This window comes from Cervus canadensis, chromosome 7 (genome assembly GCF_019320065.1).
Source record: "Cervus canadensis isolate Bull #8, Minnesota chromosome 7, ASM1932006v1, whole genome shotgun sequence".
In the NCBI taxonomy this organism is placed as follows: Eukaryota; Metazoa; Chordata; class Mammalia; order Artiodactyla; family Cervidae; genus Cervus; species Cervus canadensis.
Genome location: NC_057392.1, coordinates 52,693,501 through 52,709,159, shown reverse-complemented (window position 1 = coordinate 52,709,159; position 15,659 = coordinate 52,693,501). Strand labels below are relative to the sequence as shown.

The following is a 15,659-nucleotide window of genomic DNA, read 5'->3' as shown; positions in this document are numbered from 1 at the left end:
GATATCTCTTTCAGCATAATTTTACCAGAAAATGCTGACTTGACTATAGAGATAAAGGACAAATCCCACTCATTTTGAAGCTTAAAATCTTAAATAATTTATTCATCTAATTACTCATTCATAAGTCATTCAACTGATATTTACTACTATCTGAACAGTCATGCGAAGACATACAGTATAACCACAATGTAAGACTCCAGCAGGGATTGATAGTTCTTTGAAGAATTCAAGTTCTATGTAATTACTCTTGCGTTTTGCTTTTGCTGACTGACCTTTGTGACCTTTTGCATTCCCCCTGCTTCTTTTACTCAGTCCTCTTTGCCTCTAGGTCTCTTTCCTGCCTACACACAGCCAACCAGCAACATTGCTTGGAGTGGACAATTACTTATTCCTGGATTCTCCTCTAGGCTGCACATGCTTTTTAATTTCAACTATTTCCCCATTGCCTCTGTACCTGTGAAGATTGAAGGGCAAAATGACTGCCCAGGGGAGTGGGGAGTATGGTAAACCTTGAGATGGCTTTCCACAACACTGGTACATTCCCTGGAGTTGCCTTCTATCTGAACCCCAGGAAAAGGATTATTCAGTCCTTGATAAGCAGCCTCGAGGAGATGGATTATTCCCAAGAATTTAGTGACAGGAACTAATCAGAACCCTTGACAACAGAATAAAATTATACAGCATTTCCATTTTCCCCTGCTGCTGCTTCTTTTTCAACCTGAAGAAACCATTTGCTTGCCAGGGAAGGCACACGCATCAGCTAGCAACTGCTGAAACACATGGCTTCATAGTAATGACAGGAGTTTAAGGAGAAAGATTCAGGGACTAATTTAGGCTCCAGAGCAGAGCAGAATAGAAAGCTGAGCTGAGAATGTGATTCCAGTCAAAATACCATTCAGTTGGCTAGATTTTCTTAAGTTCCTATTCCAATGATATAGAATAGTCTGTGTCTGGGAGGTGCCTGACAGTAGAGAGGGACTACCAAAAAATGAAGCGTTTTACTCTTGCTGTTCTATGTTAGTGAAAAATTAATTTCCATGATTTAGCACTATATGTTTTTTTAATACTCACTAGCAGTAGAGAGTTAATACATGGATATCTTTGGGGAGAAAGGGCTCAAGACCTGATTTTGCTGGGCCAAAATATGCCGCACAGTTTGAAGAAATTGATTTCAGTACTACCCACTCATTCTTCAAGTCCCAAATGATGCTTCTGAAGACCAAGGTCATAGGAATACATTTTGGCTTTGCCTGTTTGGAATTCCTTCAGGATTGGAATATGTGCATTCAGTCTCTATTGTCCCTGAAGAGAGTGACATTTTCTGAACAGAGCAATTGGGTCTAAGGATTAAGTGTTGTTGATCAAAGTTTCACTCCAATTCTCAAACTATGATGCTAATTTCTTTTCACTTGCTCCTCAAGCCCCATACCTTGAGGGAGTTCTTAGCCATCACTAATCCCCATGGTGTTTTCTTTCCCAGTTGTCACAGATGAGACCTTGAGCTTCATTCAGAAAAGCAGACGCCTCCTGGTTGTCCTAAGCCCCAACTACGTGCTCCAGGGAACCCAAGCCCTCCTGGAGCTCAAGGCTGGCCTAGAAAACATGGCCTCTCGAGGCAGCATCAACGTCATTTTAGTGCAGTACAAAGCTGTGAAGGAAACGAAGGTGAAAGAGTTGAAGAGGGCTAAGACGGTGCTCACGGTCATTAAATGGAAAGGGGAGAAATCCAAGTATCCACAGGGCAGGTTCTGGAAGCAGCTGCAGGTGGCCATGCCAGTGAAGAAAAGTCACAGGTGGTCTAGAAGTGGTGAGCAGGGTCTCACTTATTCATCCTTGAAAAATGTATGAAAGAGCCAGTGAATGATGGATGAAAAGATCCAGCAATACTCCAGGAAGGGAGGATTCCCCTGCTTTATTCCCAGTGTGTTGTTCATGGACAGAAACAAATTCTATGGAAGCCTCCCCATAGAGATAAATTCAGGGTTACTGTAGAAGAACTGTTCTGCTTCCTCAGGCAATACCAAGGCTTAGAATGACTGTGCCACCACCTGTCTCCAATGCCTGAGGTCACTCAATTTTTTGCAAGACCTGGTGATGCAAAATTCCCCTGTTGCATCCTCCATTCCTGTTCCTACTCCTCTCTATTCACTCACTCTGGCTCTCTCTCTCTCTCTCTTTTTTTTTTTTTTTTTTTGAATAATCTTAATATTATGGGGCAGCCTTTGTTATTGATTTAAAGACCCCTTAAAGATGAGTCATCTGTTAATAGGGTCATTAAGAGTTTCAAGTATAGTTTTCTTTTCTTTTTATTCATCCCTTAAAAGATAATCAGGGCCTAAATTTATCTTCACTAAGGAAAATAAACTCTTTTGCTCATCCTACTATACTAGACACCCTCACAGCGTGACTGACACCACTTATGATGCTATAAAGCAGGGTGACTGTAAATGTTCCTTATGATTGGCTTAAAGGGCTTTCCCACATTGTCTCCTGTCATCTCGCCCCACCACCCCATGCACTCCATCTCAGGTAGTTGGTTTCATATTTGTCAGCTTGAAAACTATGTAATACTATTTTATTGCAGTAAACTCCCAATTATCTGTAGGTTGACCCATAGCCATCACTCCATCTCCCTACCTCCTGCATTTTGGGTCGGTCATTCAGAGCATGCAGGTGGCTCCACACTTGATTCATTGGAGAGGAAGCTTCTCTTACTGGTGCTAATATTGAGTAAAAGAAGAGCAAAAAGCTTTCAAGGGCATTTTCTCTCTTATAAGAAAAGCACAGAACAGGGTGTTTGTCAGTTTGTCTTTTAACCTTAGCTTTTTTAAATATTTGGAAAAGAATTTCTCTTCACTTGTTTCTATCTCCCCATTGTAAAGTGTTAAAGTTAGACTTAGGGACCTTGAGAGTGCTTTTAGCATTAATACTCTAAAAGTATTAACTGGACTCTGAGTAGTTTTCATATTTTATTCACTGATAAGTTAATAACACTCACTTCAAACAAGTTAGACTGAAAAGTCACTGTCAACTAAACATGTTTTAGTTTGTATAAGTAAAACTTTACTGTTCTTAAGACTTGGAAAAGTGAAAACAAAGTCCAGGGTTTACAGAGTGCTGAATATCTATGTTACATGTAGATTTTTAAAATATATATGTATATACACACTATATATATATATTGCATATATACACATGAAATACATATACACATACATACACACATGAATTGTATATATATATACACACACACACACTACACATACATATGTGTATATATATATCCACATATGACTTTAAATAGTCATTGGCACAACATTACAAATTACTGGAACTCTTATCCAGTTTTTAAATTATGTTTTTTACTGTAATATTTTTATGTCACTGTTTTCTGCACATTAATAATATTTGTGAATTTACGCTCACAGAGTAGTTGTTGTTAACCCCTGCCCTCCCTAGATGAGTAACAATAACTTACTACTGCCACAGTTGATCCGGGTGCAGTGGGTTCTGTTCTGCTCAGAGCTTCCATGGTCACTGCTAAGCAGTAGCCAGCCCTCTGGCATTAATTGACCATCTACTATATTCTGAGCACACATACTTAGAAATTACATTAATCTTAGTGCTCAACTCTTGGGGAGATAAATCTCTATTTGGACTTTTAAGTAATAAAGAAAAAGAAAATAAAAATACCTTTAATGAGCCTGGGTATCCTATGAAACATGATAATTCATAATTTAAGGAAACTCTTATCTTAGTAGTATGAATGTTGATAAACTATTCTTAAATTATCTCTTATATTTGTGTCCTTCTGAGTTACTAAAGTCTATTTAATAAATCATTTTTCTATGGAGGAGTTATTTTAAATAAAACAAAAGCTTCATGAATCATTGACTATAAAACTATGGTTTGGGGGTCATCTTGGATCTAATGTTTTTAGCCTTGTTAATGCTTTTCTTTATTACAAAGTATAATTATTCCTTCTATTAACCATTTCATCAAAAGACCAGAGGAGAACTGACCCCAGATAAGATTTGAATTTCAATTCAAGAATGAGCTCTAGATAGATGAGAGACAGCCCCATTATCAAGGGGCCATTCTCTTGCCAATGCAGCATCTTTTTGCACTTTTGGTTTCATATTTATGCTAAATGATGTTTGGTACCCCTAAAAACTTATAGATACTTTTTGTTCTATTTATATTACTGTATTTGCTACTGAACGTTTCCAAATGCTAAAAATCTAAAGCAACTCAAATCGAAATGATATCTCATCCTAGGATAATTCTGTTTCAAGAGTTCTTTTTTGTTTGTTTGTTTTATGATCCAGAAGATGCCCAGTACAGAATATTTGAGAGAAGGAGAAACATACATTGGAGAGCAAGGAGAAATCACTCTCTAATATTAAGAATAAAAATATCCAATGTTAAAAAGAAAAATCTCAAAGGTTTTATATATATGGTATAAAGACCTTCTGCACCCAATTAAACAAACAAACAAACAAAAAAACATGATATATAGAGTGTCCAATTATACAATCATATAAAATAATTTAATTTTTTCTGCATTGTAGTTTAGATGATTCCCTAGTATTCTAATAAACAAGTACTCCATTGTATTGGGGAACAAAATTTCACTCCACTTGTTAATTATTGATTTTCTTTCCATAGGTTTTTCATATTTTAAGACTATCTTTTTTATTTTATTCATAAATGTTTGTATTTTCCATTTTCCATTTGATTTGTAAATTTGTTTATTTTAAAAATAAACCATTTATTTTCACCTTTGAATTTTATTTTGTGCATGTGTTTTATGTATTTTTCATGTTTGGGCATAAGAAATGAGAAGAAAAAGAATGATACACTTAGAAAAAGAAGTGTTTTAAGGGACATTAGTTTTCTCTTTCTGTGAAAAATCTGAAGAAAACTGGGAACTTCAACTCAACACTTTCTTTACCTCTTAGTAAAAGAGTTACTTAAGTAAAATGGATTGATCTAATATACCAGACATCTGTATGTGTTTGTGTGTGTGCATGTGCACACGTGAATGAGTGTGGAGAGAGACTCAAAAGAGAGAATGAGATGGAGAAAAAGATGAGGAATAGATACAAAGGGAGAATAGAGAAAGGCAGAGAGAGAGGAGAGAGTTTTAAGATAGAGACAAACACCTATTTCTTTTTGTTCAACTTGAAACTTGGACAGTTAACGGTAATAGCTTACCTTTTATAGGTTTTCAACTCAAAAGCAGTTGCCTTAAAAAGATCAACTAACAATGTCGTGCCTTTAGTTAACTGGTGATCATTTGAATCAAATATGCATTTCTATTTCAAACAAATCAGTGATAAATATTTGAAAAAGCATTTTCTTTTGAGTTAATATTAAGTCTGTAGTAACAGGGGAGCTTTCTTGCTTTTTAAAAATAAATCTTATTTATTCCAAGAATATTTGTTGGGCCTCTATAACTTAACTGGTTTGCTTAGTAAAAATTTTTCCTCCAAAAAAGTTCCCTGTTTCAAACCAGTCTTCAAAGAGTAGACTTAGGATCAATGCATGGAAGTTTCAAAAAAAGCAATCCTGAAATCCTAAAGCAGAGCTGAAACATAATGTATATCACTGTCTTTGGAGATATAAGCAGCCAGGTGATGCAGTGGTAAGGAACCCTCCTGCCAATGCAAGAGATGCAGGTTCAATCCCTGGGTCAGGAAGATCGCCTAGAGAAGGAAATGACAACCTATTCCAGCCTATTCTTGCCTGGAAAATTTCATGGACAGAGGAGGCTGGCAGACTATACTCCATTGTGTTGCAAAGAGTTGGACACGACTGAGTGACTTAAACAAAAACTGAGGTTATTAGGTCTTTGATACAAGTAAACATGCAGTGTAACAAGAGACACATTCAGCAGCTTATCTATTTCTCTGTTTCTAGTCAAGGGATATGAAGTAGTCTTAGCAATGGGCTAAGTATTCCAGTAGTATATTATCCACTTTTATTTTAAACTGAATAGACAGAATTTGAAAACTTTGAAACCACATTTTAAGTCAGTCCTCTGAAGTTCCCATTAGGGATTAATTTAGAATCAATATTAGTCAATACATTATTTTAATATTGTGCTTAGTGAACACTGAATGATAATACTTTAATCAAGGTGATTAATTCAAAAGCATACCATGCAGTAGACATTGACCTATAGGTATTGATAAATTGTCCAGCAACCCTACAAATTGGCTCTCATTATATGCATTTTATAGATGGATGAATTCAACTTTAAAGATACTAAAATAAATGATTATACTATTAAGATAAATGGAGAAACCAGTATTTGAATTCAGATTCATCTTTCAAATTAGATGCCCCTATTTTTTAAAATCTGTACTTCAAGTTTTAAGAGAAAGAGAGGTTTAACACACTCTCATATACCAGTAATCTAGCTAAAGAACAAAATTACAGTCCTAGTTTTCTTTTAGTTTTCTTTCTACTCCCAAGTTAATACCAAGGATATTGTAACTATTATAGGCAGGACTATTCTAGAGTAGTGAAGAGTTCTAGATCAGAAACTGTCACTTCAAACCCAATTTATTACCACACACAAAAAAACTGGTCTTATCAATCTATGGCCACATCTCAGGTTTTCTTTTTTTTTTTGAGCCAAACAGAATAAATGACCTAATTTAAGATGCCCTCTCCAAATAATATTCATCATTAAAAAAAAGTAATAATTAACATCCTCAAATATGAAATTCAACAGTTTGGAAGATATTAAAATAGGCCATAAAAGAGGCAGTTTCCTTCAAAGTACTATATGAAGACGCTGAGGTATAGACCAACTCTTATCTGAAAACCATCTTCTAATCTATTCCTCAATGTCTGGAATTCCACCATTCATATTTATTTATTTTTTTGCATTACCCTCTCTAAAAGGCAAATCCTCCACTTTCAAGTGGATTACCAAAATTAAAAAAAAAAAAAAAAGCCATAGGCTTTAAAGTCAATTTTTTTAGAGGGTCTAAGACAATGTTTTATTTTCAACAATGGTACCCCCTTTTGACAGAACAAATATTTTCCTAAAGTGACTATTTAGAAATGAATCACCCACACCCACAGTTACACACCTCCTCCCTACACGCATACAATTTGAGTGCACAAGTTCCTTTTGTTGAAAACCTATCCATGTTATCTTAGGGTCATATCATATTCATCATGATACAAGAGAAACAGTAAACTTCCTAAACTCACATCCTTGGTTTTATGAAAGGTAGAAACATAAGATTCTGAATAAGACAGGAAATAAAAGGAGTTACCAAGACACACAAATACACACACACACAAACACAAATACAGACACACACACACACACAAACAGGCTTTGAAGATAAGTGATTGAAGCAAAAAGATAAGATTGAAGCAAAAAGTAACTAAAATACTTTGTGCTCTTGATAGAGCCAGTCAGAAGTTCTTGAACACTGAGCACATCTCTTGGTTTTCCTTCAAATTCATGTTCAATTCAACAGCTGGAAAGAAATAATATGGTAGAGAGCAAAGCTCCTTCATTCCCTGTCAAATTCATGATCCAATTCACTGCAAACTTTCAGCTTGTCTTCACAGACTGAAAAGTTTCTCCCTCAGTGCTTCACTCCTGGCCTGAAAAGCATAGGTGCTCAATCTCATGGTCTGTTCACAGCATGTGTTTTTGGAGTTGTCAACAGCTGCAACTTACAAGTTTGGAATTTGCTTCAGAAAATCTGTTTAAGCTCCTAAATCTCACAATGAGTTTAGCACTGCGTTTATCTCAAGAAGCATCCATTAGGTTTTGCACAAATTCACCACAATAACTGTTAGAACTGAATGCTTTGTGAGAGGTCTCAACTAATTGGCTGATTTTTACCAGTTATTGTTGTCATTGTTGTTGCCTCTTTAATTGTTATTCAGATCAATTCTTGACATAGAAAAAGAAAGGGAATTTTGGTTGACATCACAGTCAATACTATGAGCTGTCTGATAAGTCCAAAAATTTTAAGTATCAAGAGCAATAACTGTGTGGATCTTAGGAGCTAGTAATGCCCTGTAGATCTTAGCTGATAAGACTGTGTCTGGAGCATTATGTTCAGTCCTGTTCATGATACTACTCTTAGGTGACATATACATAAACTGAATGTTACTAAGAAAAAAAAATCAATAAAAGTAGGAAAGAGACTTGATACCAATTCATATGGAGAATAAGATACAAAATTCATGAAAGCTATTTAATCTAGAGACGAGGAAAAAAATACAATGAGATCACAATAATTATGAGATACTTAAAGTATTTTAAAATGTTAGATCTAAGACCACTAAAGTGGAAGGAAACGACTTTTCAAAACAAGAAATTATTTACAAGTAGAGCTGAAATTAGCTGCTTTTAGAGGTGGTTACTTCCTCATCCTTGAAGGTAGCAGACACTGCAACTATAAGAGTAGTATAGATGAGATTCCTTACCTGCGTAGATGATTTAACACTTCGATCTTATATTCTCAAGTGTTCATTGCCTGTCCTCCCTGGGATTGTCAACGATGAACTGAAGCTTGTATGTTTTCACTAGGCACTGTCCTATCTTTCATTCTCCTATAGATACAGTGGAAGCAGTTTTTGACTTCATTCAAAGGAGCCGGAGGATGATTGTTGTGCTGAGCCCAGATTATGTGACCGAAAAGAGCATCAGCATGCTAGAGTTCAAACTGGGTGTCATGTGCCAGAACTCCATTGCCACCAAGCTCATTGTGGTTGAGTACCGTCCACTTGAGCAGCCACACCCAAGCATCTTACAGCTGAAGGAGTCTGTGTCTTTTGTGAGCTGGAAGGGGGAAAAGTCCAAACATTCTGGCTCTAAATTCTGGAAGGCCTTGAGACTGGCTCTTCCACTGAGAAGTCTGAGTGCTAGCTCTGGCTGGAATGAGAGCTGTTCCTCCCAGTCTGACATCAGTCTGGACCACGTGCAAAGGCGGAAAAGCCGTTTGAAAGAGCCTCCAGAGCCCCAGAGCTCGGGGAGAGCTGCAGGCGCCTCTCCGGGCCCAGACACCGCGTCCAAGCACAGAGGGAAGCCCTCCGCGGCCTGCCGCTGCTGTGTCACCTACTGTGAAGGCGAGAGTCAGCTTAGGAGCAAGAGCCGGGCGGAGATCCACACCCAGCCCCAGTGGGAGACGCACCTCTGTAAGCCTGCTCCCCAAGAGTCAGACACTCAGTGGATACAAAATGGCACCAGATTGGAACCCCCTACTCCCCAGATTTCAGCCCTTGCTCTTCACCATTTCACGGACTTATCCAATAACAATGACTTTTATATCCTCTAATTACTGTGTGGTGGGTGGTGGCTGCTATTTCTACCAGCCCATTATGTGTCATGAACCTGTGGGAATAATTGACATTTTTATCATCTAATGGACTGTCAGGTTGTGTCCCCTTTATTGATTTTTAAAAACTATTTATTTCTAGGAGACAAAAGACCCGAAGGACCTGAATCCAGATTTATTGCCTCTAATGGCCTCAGAAGAGCACACTCTTCTTGGGCCCTAGAAGGTCAGTATGTGCAAGTTGCCTGAAGTCTGATCCTCTCTCTTACCCCATGGTTTTAAACAGAGCAAAGAATTTCAGGGCTTCCTTTGAGTTTGTTGACCAACCTCAAACTGTAAGTCAGTCAGGTATACTTGGGCTATGACACTTAACAGGGTATGTGCATCTCAAGGGAGCATTATGGAAAGATGTCAGTTTCAATTTTGGTGGAAGCTGTAGGAATAAGCTCAATGGGAAACCTACAGAACATTTTCCCAGGAAGAACCGAGTACTCCCACCCAGGGGTACACAGTGTTCTGTCTCACTGTAAACTAGTGTTCTCTAAACTGCCTAAAGTTGTTAGCATCAATAAAGTTATATTTTTATGTGATTTCATTTGTACTAACAAGTTTTTACCTCTCTCTTTCCCTTCTACTTTTTATGGCTTTTAAATTCATATCTGAAGAATATTCTCTTTAAGGAAATTGAGATTTGGTTTGGGTACTAGGATAGCTGAGATGTATCTTTAGTTTCTTTCTAGGAATGATCTAGGAAAGGGCCAAAAGAGACTGAGAAAATGTCTCAAAGGAAATGAAGGGCTATATAAAAATATCATTATAATTTTAGAAAATGACAGCTGAAAAATTCAGTATGGTTAGGGGTTAGGGTAGAGGTTGGTCCATCAATCCCTTCTTCTCATTTGAAATTCTGAGGATAGTCATTCAAGTGCCTATAAGGATCAAAAAGTAAGAAAAAGGAGAAAAGAGGGCCACATATAAGTATCATATAATACTCTTCATCTAGTACTCATGTGTATATGGACATAGAGATAAAAGACACATAGCATTTGATTTCCAAGTCAGAGAGAAAATAGAGATAATTAAGCCTGGAGGTGAAGTGTTTATTTCTTTAAAAAGGAGCATCCTTCACTCTGTTTCACTTGATTCCTGTCAATGATTAAGCCCCAGAGTTGAAAGAGTGTTATTTTTCAAATAAATCTGAAAATCCAGATTTTTAAGTAATCTGTCAATTATGAAATGACATTTTAAAAAAAGGAAACAACCTGAACACATGGGCATATATTCACCCAAAGGGCCACTAATTTGTAATTTCAGAGCTAAAGTATTCACTCAAAAAGCATATGTTGAATGGGTATCCAAATAACCATGGTGATATTGAGACTGGAGAACACAGACTGGCCCTAAGGAAATAACAGAAAACATTTATTCCCTCCCCAAATTAAAGACATCCAGACCCGCAGAATAGGGCTGAACTGACCCAACACTCCATTAAGGAGAGAAAGCTGGAAATAGCATGTCTTCCATCTAGTCTATAAAGGGTCCCTGCATGGTGGTTTTACTGTAAGAAAATTAGAAGCACAGTCTAATTTTGCTCATACTTTGCTCATGAACAGGAGCAAAGTAAAAGGAGGCAAAGGTGGTACCAGACAGTAGCACTCATTTCAGCACATAAACCTGACTCCTCATGAGTTATGGCCCAGTGGGTGTCAGCCTTTCTCGGTTATTAATAATGAATGAGAGCTGGAGAAAGAAACCAGAGTTTTCATCCCACTCCTCCCCTTGGGAAGAAATACAGAACTCTCTGTTGAAACAAGAAGCGATTAGATCCTTTTCATGCAGAAATAAGATGAGGGATTAGGCCCTCCAGAGTAAATGGGACTCAACAGGAAACTTGTAATTAGGAAAGGACGGGCCACTCTACCTGAACCCGGAAGTAAATGACCGTGTGCAACTCATGCTCTACATTGCTTAAAGAGATTGATCCATTCTTGATGGATATTCAGGAATCTTCACTTGGAAGACAGATAGTAGTTTCTCTCTAAATCTGTTAAATAGTGGCTAATGTAAGTTGCTCCAAATCCCAAGTAGAGAGAGAATGCAGTTATCCATAATCAGTCTTATTCCTTATTAGCACAGTGTTTCAAACCATAAAATATGTTTGGGAAAACTGATAGACTACTTTTGTCATTTATAAATTATTTCCTAAATGAAGAAGGTAAATGAAAAGACTAGTGGCAGAAGCATGGAAAATTAAACATGAACTCTTATTATGAATGTGTAGCTGGATGATCATGGTATTCTCAAAAGTTCAATTTTGGTCAGTATCAACTTCCATTGACAATATAAGTACAATATAACCAATAAAATGTCATGATTTTTGGCATATAGCCAAAATCAGAAAGATATTCAGACAGATGATAGACCATACTTGTACTGTATGGAGAAAAGCAAGGAGGTTATATCATTATTTCCTGACCCAACATGGTACAATTGAATGTACTGTTCAGTACAATATATTTCAGTGGGCTGAATAATGAGAAAAATATTTCCTCATGGGTCATGCAGATTCATAACTCAATTGATATGGCTGTAGGTTAAATGGATATCACTTACACAGGAATATTGCCTTTTTAGGAATAAGTTTCAAGTTAAGTAGAGATAAATATGAGATCTCCTTCTCTCCTGTGTTTTACCATGGGCTCTAAGGGTCTCCATCTCCTGTGAGCTAAAATGGAGATAATATTATTAAACTTATTGGACTTTGTGAGGATTAAATTGTATAACTCATGTAGGTTCATATCACAGTGCCTGGCACATTGTAAGTGCTCAATAATTATTGGCCAATTTTATATCCATAGTAAAATCACTCTTGTGATTGCATAAACTTCCATTTGTATAACTATTTATGGCTTACAAATTGATTTTATTACATCATTTTTTTAACACAAAAGCAGTACAGAACAGGAACATATTATACAGATAAAGTGACTTTACTAATGACACTCAGTCAATTAGCAAGGGTTGGGCTTCTAATCTGGGCTTCTGACACCTGACCCAGTGCCGATTGTAGAACTACTCTTGTAAGATTCAAGTGGAAGTATTCCTATTACAAAGTCACCTAATTAGAACTATTTAATTCGAACCGTTATACATTTCAATCAAAAAAGCAGTTAATGTTAACCCACATACATATGAATTAAATATCATATCAAGTATGCGATGTGACAACTGACCTTGTCATATTATGGTTTTATATAATTTCACTTTAAAATATTACAACATTTAAATATTAAAAAGTGGAATCATTTTGTCTTCTAGAATCTATAATCATATTATAATTTCCCCTCAAATAGATAATTTGTATTTTTCTTCATGGAAAATAAAAATATGTTCACCATTCATCTTGAAAATCAAATATAATATTTTAGGAACTATCATTTACACCATGGGTTACAATTACTTCTTATAATTAATAAAAACTCTAGTAATAATATATTTACTTCCTCTGTGAAGATCTGAGGTGGTTGGTAAACTAATGTTCCTAAACTAATGTTTTTTAAAAAGTCATGAATAATAAATTGAACTATTCATAAAGATGTGTACAGAAGGACAAATAATCCCTATGGCAATTGTTTCAAACCCTGTTGTGTCTAAAAATTGTTTGGGGGGGGGAGCATCTTACATGTGAAGATCTCAGGTGAAACCCCTACTCCAGAGAGTCTGATTTATTAAGTACTGGACACTGTCCAGGCCCTTGATAATTCAAATAAGCTATGCCATGCATCAAATAAACAACTACCTATGGTAATTCTGTCTAACCCCATCATATTTTTATACTATTCAGGCTAAAAGAGGAGACAGCCTTTATTAGAGTCTACTCTAAAGTTTCTTAAAGTGTATTCCTAGATACATCCACATGAGAGCCAATTTTGGTTTCATATTAAAATGCATATTTCTTGATCCCATGCAATATGAGGATCTCTTGAGTAGAGCAGATTTGCACTCAGAATAAACTTTCCAGGTGATTCTGAGTTACAAAAATGCTTAAGAAACAATAATTTTTATCTCTCTTTAACTCTTTTACCCTTGTAGGCTCTGATTTTATCCAGCCAAGGAGGACTACGGATCATCCTTATAACAAGTTGTTTACAGGCTATAGATGAAAATATAGGGCAAGTTTAACCCTTGGAGTTGCCTCAGCACGAGGAGATATTGAATAGATGAGTAGCTAATAGAGTATATTTCTAATATATGAAACATCAAACACTGACATTTGAAATCTGATAGGATTGCTGTAGCTTATAATATATAATTATCAGAATCACATAAGCAATGCTATGCTAACAAATAACCTCAGAATTTTAGTAGCTTCATATAATAAGACATTTCTTATATATGCTACTTGTCCAGGCATAAATGCTTACTTTCTTTAGCATTGCCACCTGAAATGTGTGGCATCCTGTTATTCTATACTTCAGACTAATTATTATACTTAGTACTTTCACAGTTCATTGGCCAGAACTAGCTACACATACTGATCTAGTCATAGAGAAGGCTGGAAAATGCAGTCTTCCTGTGTTCCTAGAAAGAAGAATGAATTAGAACTTGGAAAACACATAACATTATCTGTGGCTAAGAATATGATACTGAGATTGCCTGAAGAGCCAAGAGACCTAAAAACTGAGATATGTCACATACTTTGGTAATGAAGGAATAGAAGGACTTTGCTGCCAACACCCTACCGCAGGTTGCCAACCTATCAAGTCAGATTTCTTTGGGAAAAAAACAGAAAAACAAACAAAAACAATGTACAGAAAAGGGTAGACCTTGCATTTAAATGTTCCCTGAAGAAAAATCATTGAAGAAATGCACAATAAATATAGCTTCTGGTTAAGGGGAAGCATTCTTAAAAATTGAAAAATTTTAAGTTTCTGTATTTGGTTAATTTCCATTCAGTTAGCTCTCTAAGAATGTGACGCTCAAACTATCTGCCAATGAGCCATTTCATTTTTGAATATTCAGGAACCCTCAGAAGAATTAAAGACATTTAGAACACAGCAGAGCATGTAACATGTCCATTAGAAAGCATCACTTATCCATTTATCTGAAAAGCTAAATAGGGAATTCAAACTGAACATGTTAAAGCTCAGATGAAGGAAGAGACGAATGCTAATGTGTGCTTTATGAAGTCTACTATTATCTAGGCATCTGTTCTACGATTTGGAGACTCTGTACTAAAATCTGAATGTTCATATGACTCTTCTAATATCATGAAATAGCATTTTATCATGAGAAAAAATGCTATTTTGGGGGTGGTAAAGATGGGTGCTCAAGGAACTTTTTTCCTACATTTAAACATAGTTGGTTTTAGGCTTCCTGGGTGGCTCCCTGGTGAAGCATCTGCAATTAGGAACCATGGGTTCAATTCCTGGGTCAGGAAGATCCTTTGGAGAAGGAAATTGCAACCCACTCCAATATTCTTGCCTGGGAAATCCCGTGGACAGAGTAGTCTGGTGGGCTACAGTCCATGGAATCACAAGACTCGGATATGAATCAGCGACTAAACCACTGCCACCATACTTGGTTTACAATGTTGTGTTAATTTCTGCTGTACACTGAAGTGATCATTATACATGTATGGGTGTGTATGTATATATATATATAATTTGGTTATATGTTATAATATTGAACAAAGAGGTTTTATGCCCTAGTGAGGTGAGGACACTATTGACACATTTCAAATCTTCAGAGAATAATTTACAAGATTTTTATTTTGGTCAATTAAAAACACTTAAAAATATTTAAATGAAAAGAATGCTCTTTGAAATGGGTTCATGGAAAGGAAGCAAAAAGATTCAAAATAAACTGAACTTGGATCATGAGCTATTTTTATCCTACTCCAGGTAATGAGAACATTAACACTCTATTGCCATATAGAAAAAAATAAAAAGAAAAACTCAAGATACAATCTTAGATGTATTTTTCATTTAAGACACAAAGGTATACATAACAACTTATTGCTTTTCTACTGTCTAAAACTGTGTCATACACTTGCAATTAATTTGTATTTGGGCTTCCCTGGTAGCTCAGTCAGTAAAGAATCTGCCTGCAATGCAGAAGATATAAGTTTGAATCCCCATGTCAGGAAGATCCCCTGGAGAAGGAAATGGCAACCCACTCCAGTATTCTTCCCTGGGAAATCCCATGGACAAAGGAGCCTAGTGGGTTATAGCCCATGGGGTCACAAGAGTCGGGATATAGCTGAAGCACTGAGCACCAAGCTCAATTTGTAATTTGTGTCATATTTTGAAACATACCTTGGACAATGGTTCTGAACCA

At 36.4% G+C, this 15,659-nt stretch overlaps 1 protein-coding gene across 4 annotated transcripts in view; it reads left to right on the top strand.

Annotated features, from left to right (window-relative positions):
- The window catches only part of LOC122444794 (interleukin 1 receptor accessory protein), a 139,792-nt gene extending 129,882 nt beyond the window's left edge, over positions 1 to 9,910 (top strand). For 2 of the 4 annotated variants that reach the window (XM_043473419.1, XM_043473420.1), the window contains exon 11: positions 8,602 to 9,910. In XM_043473419.1, the coding sequence (XP_043329354.1) occupies positions 8,602 to 9,320 (719 nt within the window). In that variant the 3' untranslated portion in view covers positions 9,321 to 9,910. Of the gene's footprint in view, positions 1 to 1,480; positions 2,005 to 8,601 lie in introns of those variants that run through there. The other 2 variants (XM_043473421.1, XM_043473422.1) reach the window with 2 other exon arrangements.
- The last annotated feature ends 5,749 nt before the right edge of the window (positions 9,911 to 15,659 follow it).